Source organism: Arvicola amphibius, chromosome 4 (genome assembly GCF_903992535.2).
Source record: "Arvicola amphibius chromosome 4, mArvAmp1.2, whole genome shotgun sequence".
Taxonomy (NCBI): domain Eukaryota; kingdom Metazoa; phylum Chordata; class Mammalia; order Rodentia; family Cricetidae; genus Arvicola; species Arvicola amphibius.
The window spans coordinates 151,650,218-151,661,309 of NC_052050.1; the positions used below are offsets into that span (position 1 = coordinate 151,650,218).

General features: G+C 42.4%; 1 protein-coding gene across 1 annotated transcript in view; it reads left to right on the forward strand.

Moving 5' to 3' along the window:
• The window catches only part of Csmd1 (CUB and Sushi multiple domains 1), a 1,175,551-nt gene that overhangs the window by 1,027,135 nt on the left and 137,324 nt on the right, over nt 1-11,092 (forward strand). The window contains exon 37 of the mRNA XM_042054928.1: nt 1,057-1,161. Within this exon, the coding sequence (XP_041910862.1) occupies nt 1,057-1,161 (105 nt within the window). The remainder of the gene's footprint in view (nt 1-1,056; nt 1,162-11,092) is intronic.

Genomic DNA, 11,092 nt, shown 5'->3' on the forward strand with positions numbered 1-11,092 from the left:
GACTAGCATCATCAGAGGCTCACGTGTGCTTGTCCAAGGATATTTCCCAGATACCAACTCTCTCATTCATTCCAGCCTTACCACAGGCGAAAGTCAGGTCTCTGACCAGCAGGTGTCCCTATGTCATGTAAATCTCCTCTTAGCCTCCGCCTTTCAAAAACCTCAGCTTCTAAAACCAGAGATACTGGAGGAGGGGGATGTCTCATGTCAAAGGGATGAGGGCGGATTAGTAGGAAAGCCTAGGGAGCTTCCTGACATAGCTTTTACAGAAAATTAAAACTAGCAGAAGATCTCAAAACAATAATGGTGGCTTAGTGCACCAACAAAGGCTAAATTCAGGGCCGAGGAGTCGAGGGTGGTACCGATAAGGGGTATATTAGCGGTTTAGAATAACTGGACTTCACAGTACTAAGGAGGGTGGGGAGAAGTGGAGGGGGGCTGAGAGGCAAGGGCCCCACAGTGTAAGACTCTCTCCTATCCTGAAGTAAACCCAGCACTAACTAGAATCTGTCCCAGGGCTACAGAATTTAAAGTACTCACGTTCTCAAAAGTTGATTTCGATTTTACTAAATAATGTAACAGCCTGGATTTGTCTAGCCTGAGGGTATGCAAAATAAATGCATTGAGAGAGGCAAGTGTCTGGAGAGAGTGATGGCTCTCTGCAATCTAGGTCAGACCAAAAGTAAGGGGACTGGGTACGAACTGGAGGAAGTGGTAACAGGCCAAGAACCCTCTGAGACAGCAGTTCCTAACCCATGGGTGGCGCCATCAGAAACCACATATTTCTGATGATCTTAGGAACCCCCAGACATAAATTTATTTTAGTTGCTACTTCATAACAGTAATTTAGCTACTGAGAACTGTCTCGGTTCCCGTCTGTTTTCCAATGGCTGCAACCACTGCTTGAAGGTGTCTTGCGAAGTGGAGCGACTGGCAAGCAATGGTCGGCTCCAGCAGTCAGATTAAACAGAGGAAGCCCCAGGATATGGTCTTCCGTGTTTGGCGTGTAAAATGCCTGCCTGTTTCATGTTAAAGCTGTCCCTCTTCCCCATGCAGGTACCACAGTGCCCGCGCTGCTCAACAGCACTTCCAACCAGCTCTGCCTGCACTTCCAGTCAGACATCAGCGTTGCCGCTGCCGGCTTTCACCTGGAATACAAAAGTAAGGTCAACCTCAACCGCTGCTTGTGCCTGGCTCTGGGAGCAGCGTTCCTAGAGGAACACACCCTGCGCGTCTTAAACGACGAAATGTTACTGTCGTGAGGCGTGTCTAATGCTTGGGCGAAACTGAGTTTCATGAAACATAGGCTACAGGAAGGGCACTCTGTACAAACTACAGCCTGGGAGAGCGAAGGCAGATGTTAGCATCTGGAATAATTAGCGGAACGGAGTCTTTTCAGGCTGTTTATGTTAGGACACACAGCTAACCATGACTTGATGTGTGACAACAGATATATAGTCACCTTCCAAAACAGAGACTGTGGTCCTCTCACCAGCTATGTCATGGAGCTTTCCCTGTGGACTCTCCGAGATGCTAAAACAAGCGAGACTAGTTAGCACTAGTGAAAGCAGGCATTTCAGAGCCCGTGTTTATGTGTTATTCATTTTAACTGGAGAGAGGTAAATCACTGTAAAAGTGGATGTGAGGCTGCATTAATGGTCCGGTAAGTGGGACAACCAAGGTCAAATGCACAAACCCACTGCAGTGGAAGATGCTTGGGGCTAACCTTGTAAACGTGAAGTGTGAGTTTCCCGCAAAAGCGAGGTTTATTTGGGACGTGTTTTCAGACTTCGAAACGGCTCAATGTTGGCATTATCTCCTCTAATAAGCAGTTGCAAGTGAGCAAATCCATGGGTTAGCGTCAATAAGTGATTTTTAAAATTGAGATAAACAGTTTGCCGGAGTGTAATGCGTGTGTTTTCAAAAGGCCACATTCCAGCTGACGATAAATATTCATCTCCAGCCACCATCCGCAGGCCCCGTGCATCATCTGCCTGAGTTTCCCCACTTATTATAGGCATTTGCATGCAAACACGTTCTAATTTATGAGAACAGGGCTCCTCTAGTGACAGTGTAAAATGACCCTGCAAATGCTATTTATGCCGAATACTTCTGGAAAATTCTGCTACGCTGATACATTTTGCAAAGGTTCCACAAATAGCGGATGAAACCCTTATTGGCGACTATGGTGTTAACCAAGCCATTAAAATTTTCTCCGTTGGAACTGATCGTTGTTCTGAGCTCTTGAGAAGTTATCTTACAGTCTCTGGCTTTTCCCTCTTTTTCTGGGGAAGATGTTGGTAACGTAATTAGCCTGTGATTATTGGGGATAATTATCTACTTTGCACATGGACTGTAGCCCTATTAGCATAATTGTCTCCATCCCACGATATTCTTAGTCAGTATGAGTCTCTAGCAGAGAGACTAATTTCCTCCAATTGCTCGTTGAAATGAAGCCTCTTCGGGAACCCAAGGCCTTGTGTGAGAATCCAAGACCATAATTAAATAATGTGTTTGCTTTTCATTTGACCGAGTATGATATGATATGGACTGTTCCAGGTGGTTGTCTTTGTGGCTGGTGCTATTTTGAAAACACATATCGTCTGTGCATTAGAGGGAACTCAGCTCGTGGCTCTAATTTTTCATAACCTGTTTTAAATGGGTATTATAAAGTATTTATAGAATTAGCCTTGCCGCTCTAAAGACTATTGACATAAGTTGCCAACAGTCTCTCATATTTTAATACATTGATATATATTTAGACAAACACTATAAAATGTATATTTACAAACCTCTGCAAAAACCTCTAAGTTCATGTTTTTAGTAAAATGTGTATCCGTAAAATGAGAGGAAAAAAGCGACTCCTGGAACGCACACCACGCATTCTACTTGAGCTGCTGTGTGTCTTCTGTGTAAGAAAAAAGCGACTCCTGGAACGCACACCACGCAGTCTACTTGAGCTGCTGTGTGTCTTCTGTGTAAGAAAAAAGCGACTCCTGGAACGCACACCATGCAGTCTACTTGAGCTGCTGTGTGTCTTCTGTGTTTCTGGGGTGAAAAAATAAGGCAAAAAAAAAAAAAACCATCACCACCATGATGACTATGTGTGCAGAGACACAGCGAGCATTTTGCCAGGAATACTGTTTACCAAGCTCCTGGGGGCAGGAGCCCCCACTGCCACTGGGAAGGGATGTTGCAGATGTCCCTATGTTAGCAATGCTTACACTGCACACAAGCCCAAGCCTAAAAGGAGGAGGAACAAGAAGCCTGTTGAGACAGAAACCCTAAGCACAGTGCCTGCTCGGTGTCTGCATCCCGAGAGAACTCCCCAGTTCTGGTGTGAATGAAAAGGCCAGGCCTTCTTAATCCAAAGGGACACTGTGGAATTCTCAAACCCAAACCACTTGCATCTGACAGGGTGGTGCGTGTAGCTCAAGAGTGCATGGTTTAACATGCATGATCCAGAGCATCTGTGTGTATGTATGTAACCTAGCAAGCCTATCACATGGACATACAGCATCCCTGAGCACTTGAGTGTCTAAGAGTGAAGATTCTGGGAACCTCGAGGCACTTAGCCCTGTTTTTCTCCAAATTGGTGCACTAGGGTCTTTGGTGCCATCCACTACAGAGAGCCTGTGGTGGGAAGGTCAGGCATCCTATCTTGGTCTCTGAGCCAAGGAAGACTTGGGCCCATCTTTGGGGGGTTTGCTTGGGTGAAACCAGCATGTTTCCCCAGGCTCTACCTCTCCTGCTCTCGGTAGCAGACAGTGTCTGTGCCTCCTGGGAGTGAGAATTCCATCAGAATTCAGCTCACGCAGGTACCTCAGTGTTGTGATGGATTCAGAAAGTTTCTTATTTTATACTTCAGGCTTTGCTTGTTAAAACACAAGGGATGCTTTCTTTTTCAGATCCTACAGCTGAAATGGATGGGATTTCTAAATTGCTCTCTGTCAAGGGGTATTAGTAATTTAGGTATTTTTAAATTGCTGGGGTTTGTGGGGGTTGTTTTTTGTTTTTGTGTTTTTAACTATGCTTGAGAATTTTAAGGGTTTAAATTGCTCTAGGCCAAAAAAGTTAAGTGACTGTTCCCAGGGAAGCCTTAAAATTCTGCAAAAGACCTTACGTCTTTTCAAGTAAAGTAATAAACCTTTTAGCAGGGTGGTATCATAATTGAGTATTGATGAACTGACAACCTGGGTTAATGCCCTGAGTATAATAATCCTTATAAGCATATGTGGAATTTAAGTGTACGTTAAATGACAGTCTCGCATCAATAATACTCATAAGCACCCTGATGTCATTGGTGGGCCTAAATAGGTACCCATGAAATGGAGCTTGGGCAAGAACCTTGCTGTGTGCCAGCACATTAGAACATTCTCTGTGTCCCCTGTGATAAGAGTGGCATCCCCTCAACAGAGGCTGGCAGCAAGCATCTGCACACCAGTGCGGTAAAGTGACCTTACACCTGCGCATCTCAGGTCTCTGAGATTTATCTCTATTTACTCAGCCATCGATTTCTAAGGTTTTCTGTAAGAACTTTCACTACCAAAAATTTCCCAACAGCTTTCTTTTAGGCTTCCCTTCTCCCTACCAGAAATGCTTTCCTGGATCTCAGTCAATCATTACGCCCTCCCTCCCCGGCCCCCATTGGATCTTAGCTTGCATTGAGGAACTTGGCAGCTTTTAGGTAATGTAAATTCTGCCTTCTGTCTCCCATCCCAGAGAATTTCAGAGAAGCTTCTGAGAAAGTGAGGGCTACCAGATAATCACAGGGGCCTGGTACCTTGTGTACATGTTACATGCAGCCCAAAGGACTGCGGACAAGTTAAAAGTTTGTTTCTACCCGTGACCCTTGGGTTCTAAAACACCACGTAGTTCACTGCAGAAGTACCATCTAAGTCAGTTCCACAGTTGCCCTTCTGGGCAAAGGGACTGGGATTTTCCACACTGTTCTGCCCTAGTCTTTTGGACTCTCAGATCTCAGAAGATTTGAAAAGAGCAGGGACAGGATCGATCTTCTTTTTCTACATAGTAAACCTGAGGCCAACCAGGGATGCATAAGACCCTGTCTCAAAAGCAATAGTGAATAAATTAATTACCTGAAAAGTTAGGTTCATTTATAAACATCATTAAAAGGGCAAAGTATCTTGAAAACCCAATAGTTCTATTTCACTAATCTTCGACCAAGTCCTTAGTTGCTCAAATAATGAGCAAACTTGTCTTCAGTGTGCATGGTCTAATTATTTGTTTTGAAGTTATGTTAAGAATTGAAAGTTCTTAAATGTGCTCATAAAATTTTAAGTAATATCAGAATCCAATATGCTATATTATTATACATATTGGTCTTATAAAATGTCATTCGTCACCATATTCTTAAAAATATAGATGCTTACATCCTAAGAAGGCACAAGGTAGCATCAGGTTTCCTCAAATCTCTAGAATAATAAATATTATACATATGTATAATCAACAGTCAAATGTGTATTTTAAGTACATGGTACCATAATCTGAGGGTACAATACCTCACATATATCATGGGTCAGGAACTTATCTTTAAGTCAAGTGCAGTCAGCTGTGTTGGCCTCAGGGATGCTTTCATAGAAAGCTGGAGATAAGCAGGCACACTGAAGAAGTCCATCAAGATGCTAATTACTCCCTGTGGTGGCTTGAATAGGCTGTCCCCATAGTCTGAGCATTCGAATACTTGTCTCACCTTGGTGCCTTTGGGGGAAGTCCTTGCTAAAGGAGGTCTGTCACTGGGGGAGCACTTTGAAGTTTCAAAAGACTCTGCCATTTCAGCTTTTTTGTCTCTGCTTGGTCCTTTTCCTGTATGCCTTTGGAAATTTGAACTCTCAGTTGCTGCTGCTGCTGCTGCTGCTGCTGTTGCAGCTGCCATGTCTGCCTGTTGCCATGCTTGACTTCCCAATGTGATTTTGATGGACTCTTATCCCTCTGAAACCATAAATCCAAATAAAGCCTTCCTTCTCTTAGTGCCTTTGGTCATAGTGTTTTATCACAGCAATAGAAAACTGACTGATGCAGTCTACTCAACAGAGAGCTAATAAATAAAAACAATGGGCATTTCAGATGTTGTAAGACACTAAAACAAAATAAATGTATTAGAAGTCTGTATAAATTCAGCTAAGAAGATATTGTTTTAAAGTGTTTTGCTCAATGCACCTGCCTGACCAATTGGTCTACTGAGTAATAGGAATTTCAGTCAAATCTAAATATCTTATAGTTGCTTACTTTTATTTAGATAGATGGAGAAAATTCATGAATACAGAATTTTATTCAGTTTACATTAAGCCCACTTATCAAATATCTACATTTTATTTGATTTTTTCCCTATTAATATAACACACTCTAGAACGTTCAACAAAAGCTTATTATGACTGTGGTTTCAGACAAAGCCTGGGCCTCTTGTTCAGAATCCCTGACGCTGCAGTAAGTGCACACGTGGGTAGATTTATTTTTGTGTAATTGAGGAAAAGTTCAAGTGTAGTGTCTGACATTTAACAACCCGATCTGAGTCTAATGGACTGGCTGTTCTGAACCAGCTGTCGCTCTAGTAAGCTTAAGTGGAGCGATTCGGGAACTGCTGATGGCTATAGCTTCATGGTAAAGACAGCTGGCAAGGCTGTATTTTTAGCAGTCTTCCCCTTTCATGCAGAAGTGTGACAAATTTAACCAGCACGCCCACCTAGTGGCCCCGTGGAAAGTAGGAAAGTAGGGTGCTTTACTTTCTGCTGCACAGTGGGGACGTGTCCCGATGTCTGTCTTCGGCGACTGCAAAGTTGTACATTTTGGTCCAGTTGTTAAAGTGTTGTTTGTCACTAAAGAACACCTGGTTTTCTAACATTAACCCTTCAATCATAAAACACAGGAGTGGCAGGGAAAGTAATTTTTAGCTAGTGACTGAGATTCTTCAAGCCAAATTTATCACCCCTGTATCCTCTGTTAAGGGACAGATGTAGACTGCCCTATCCCATGTCCCTTCATCACAGCCATGTGCTAATTGTTTGCGCTGTGTTGGTCACTGTGACACAGCAACACAGGCTGGAGTTTAGACAACAGAAGTTTATTTCTCACGATCCTGGACCTGGAAATCCAAAGTCAAGGCATTGGTGGAGTCTTCTCCCGCTGAAGACCTACGTGTTGGGTTTGCAGGTTCTGTGCAGGGCTCTTAGTCTGCATTTCCTTCCTCTAATAGCACTGGCTCCATTGTGAGAATCAGTGTGAATCTGACCCAACCCTGGTCCCTTTCTACAGGGCCCAATTTTAAGTCTCAACGGATGTTAAAATGTCGGCATGTGAACGTTAGAAGGACAAACATTCATCTCCTAACAACAGGGAGCAAGAGAGGAAGAGGAAGAGAAGGAAGAGATGAAAGAGGGAGAACAGAAACAAAGGGAAGAGGAGAACCTATTTGTTTCCATGGGTTCTTGATCTCAAACTGAGGAAGTTGATATAACGTCAACTGTAAATTCAACCTGAAAGTAGGGTGTGGTGACGCTTTACTTACTGCAACTTGACTTTGGGTGTGGACAGTTTTCACCTGGATAAATCACTAACCAAGGTTCCACAGATGAGGCTGTCGGGCCAATGAGGGCTTCCCAAGTGCTGTACAGAAGCCGCCCTCCTGTGCTGCTAATGGTGTTGCACAAAGCATGTGTGTCCTGAGAACAAGCAAACCTTGGAAACGTGGAACTGAATGCGTTGGGAAATGTTCTCTTTGTGCAGGATTACTCTGTGTCATTAAAATGCTACTGTACTCTGTGACTAAACCTCTAAACCCATAAGTCAGCCTCAATTAAATGTTTTCTTTATAAAAGTTGCCATGGTCATGGTGTCTCTTCACAGCAATAGAAACCCTAGTTAAGATGGAGCTATCATTAATTATCAATAAAACGTCTATTTTATGATCAAAAAGGCTGACATAGATTCAATGAAAAGAATTTTCTACAGGTGTGGTAATGTGTACTTGACATCCCAGCATTTGGGAGGCTGAAACATGAGGATTGAGAGTCCAGGCCGGACTCATCTACAGTGATTGAACCTGCCTCAAAAGAAAAAGTATAATCAACTAATAAATAAAATAGTGTTCACATCTACTTGTATTGTACAAGTAGATTACAGATGCTCTTTAATTATAGACGCTCTGCCCTTTCCAAGAGTGTTAGACCGCACAAGTATATGTCAGCTACAGTATCGTCAATCTAAAATGCATGTGATTCCCCCTGACTGTGTACCAGTTGCCCATCCTTCTGATCTGCTGGGAACTAGGAACTGTGCAGCTTCACAAAAATTGTCTTACCCTGTATCACCAGCCCTGGGAAAAGGTCAAATTTAAAGTTCACAGTGTGGTTTCTACTCCATGCACATTGGTTACCCCCTCAAGAAGTTAAAAGCCCTTGTGTTGAAACACTGTCAACAGGGACCATCCACATTTATCATAGAGCAAATTGACACTGTCTCTTTCTTTTTCTTTTCAAAATTGAAGGATAGCCTTTTGTATCCGCATAGTGTAATGATGATCTATCCACATATTGAAATGGTGCGTGCATGTGTAGCATAAGTGTTTATGTCCTAGTTACCTTTAATTCTCAAATTGACATAGCCTAGGGTCATCTGAGAGGAAACTGTCTGTTGAGGTATTACCTAGAGCAGATTGTCCTGTGGGCATGTCCATGGGAATTGTCATAGTTGTTCATTGGTGTTGGATGGCCTAGCCCACTGTGGGCATCACCATTCCCTAAGCAGGTGGTCCTGGACTCTATAAAAGAGCAAGCTTAACGTGAGTCTTTGGGAATCTGCAAGCCACACTCCTCCATGGTTTCTGCTTCAGTTTCCTGCTTTGTTCCTATCCTGACTTCCCTCAGTGTCAAACTAACCTTGAATTATAAGTCAAATAGTTCCCTTTCTTCCTAAGTGGCTTTTGGTCTGAGGGTTTTTAATCACAGAAACAGAATAAAACTAGAAGGTTGTACTTTGACTTCCCTCTGCCAAACGCTCCAGCTCTGAGGCTCTCCACTTAGAGCTGCCATTTTTGTTATCAGTGCCAATGTCAGTCAGAGAAAGTGCGCTTGCGTTAACTCATGAATTCCAAGACTAAGAGCCAAACCAGTGGCAGCGAGAGCAAAGGCTTAGTTGAGAAAACTCCTTTGAAGTCATGGGGTTTGCACCTTCTGCAGAGGTTCTGGTTATCCTATTCTAAATATTTGATTTAAAAACACGCGGCTGTCATGTGCTGTCCAAATCTCCACTTCTGAGATTCAAGGGAAGTCACTTTGGGTTTTTCTGTAGGTTTTGAAGAGCAGCCACAGTGTGTATTCCAGAGACCTGATGGGCGGTCTGCTCACCTCTGGCTCGAAGCATTCACATTTTATCAGCAGCAGTAGGTCAAGTCATTAAACTCTACTTTTGGTCAAATTAGGATACTTATCTTTTTAATGGCTTTGTTTCATGGTCTTGGCTTCTACAGGCTAGATTCATGGGAGTTAAGAAACGTCCTTCCTACATTCTAAATCAAACTGAAACTTTATGTATTAGCACATTTTAACATCAGAATGAACAGAAAATATATTCGTGGCTAACAAATTATAAAACATCATAATGTGTTTGCCACTCCCATACACGCAAATGGCCATGAGTTGTTCAGATTTGTGAGGACAAGCCTCACCTTGTCTTCAAGGAGATCAAGGAAGCTAGCTGTTCGTGGACCACCTTCCAATGAATTCCCTCATTGGGTATTCCACGCATGATGTTAGTTCTAAGCACACCGTGATTAGATAGGGACAGAAATCCTGTCAAAAATCGTGCAAATAGTTTTCCATTCTCCTCCTAGATCTTGCTACCTCTGGAACATTAGTGGAGAATTCTCCTATCAATCTGTTATGTTTAAATTTGTCAACTTTTTAAAGATTAATATTTTATTTATCCATTATTGAGAGAAAGCACACTTATGTAGCTAGTGGCCTCAAGCACTCCATACCCCTGCCTTATCCCCCTGAGTTCTGGCCTTCCAGGCATGTTCCAACACTATGCCCCATTTACCCGGTCTTTAGGTTGTCCCTCAGTGTATTTGGAGCTTCCTAAATAAACAGAAGTACATCTCAGTGAGTAACTCAAACAGCTGTATGGATTTCTATCACTCCTGTGATGTATCTACTCAAAGCTTAATGGGAGATACAGTCTCCAGTCATCTCAAGCAAATATCGCTCTCCCAACTCATTGTGCACGGTAGCTTCGGTAAAGAGTATCCTCCCTCACCTGACATAGACTCATATTCTCTCACGATGGGCTCGGACTCACCACTGAACACCACCCTGCCTGATGCTTGCCACACCACATTTACTTTATATTTTGATTATTAATTATATATTTTAAAAAGCAGATAAATGGTAGAGCTGAAGACCACCCCTACATACACTGAGAGTTTGCATTCTTGGGGTCTCGCATAGGCAGCTGCATGGAGGTGCTGAGAGGGAGGGAAAGCCTAGTGGTGCATCTTTCCACATTTCAAATGCCATGGTCTCTTTGTGGACCACTCTCTGTCTCCCTGTATGGTTCCCTGGCTGAAATGATGTCTTTGTGCTTTAAGATTAATGAGAAGACACGCGCTACATTTCCTATGATGAGAAATATCAATGTTACCTTTTTCAGACTATGAATTGGATTTCAGTATAGAAGTTACAGAATAAGAAAATGAAACCCAATTGATATGCAAAAACTGCATATAAATCTGCATATAATAAAATATTATTAAATAGGAATAACACATTATACAGCTCACAAAAAGAGAAGCGATTCAGTTATTGAGGTTTGATATGACTCCTTGACATTTTAATCTCAATAAATATTTACCAATTTAATCTCAGCAAATTTTCCTTCTTTAATTTGAAAATTTTTTGTTATTGAAAACTTTGCTCATGGCCCTGTCTTTTGAAAACCTGAATGATTCTAAAATGATGCTGTTGTCACATCAGCATAAATTATGCCTCATAGGATTCCCAACTTTAATTAGATATTTTCTATAATATTTTATTAACTTTTTGGTGAAATTTTAAAAATGAAGCTACACACAGAGGGA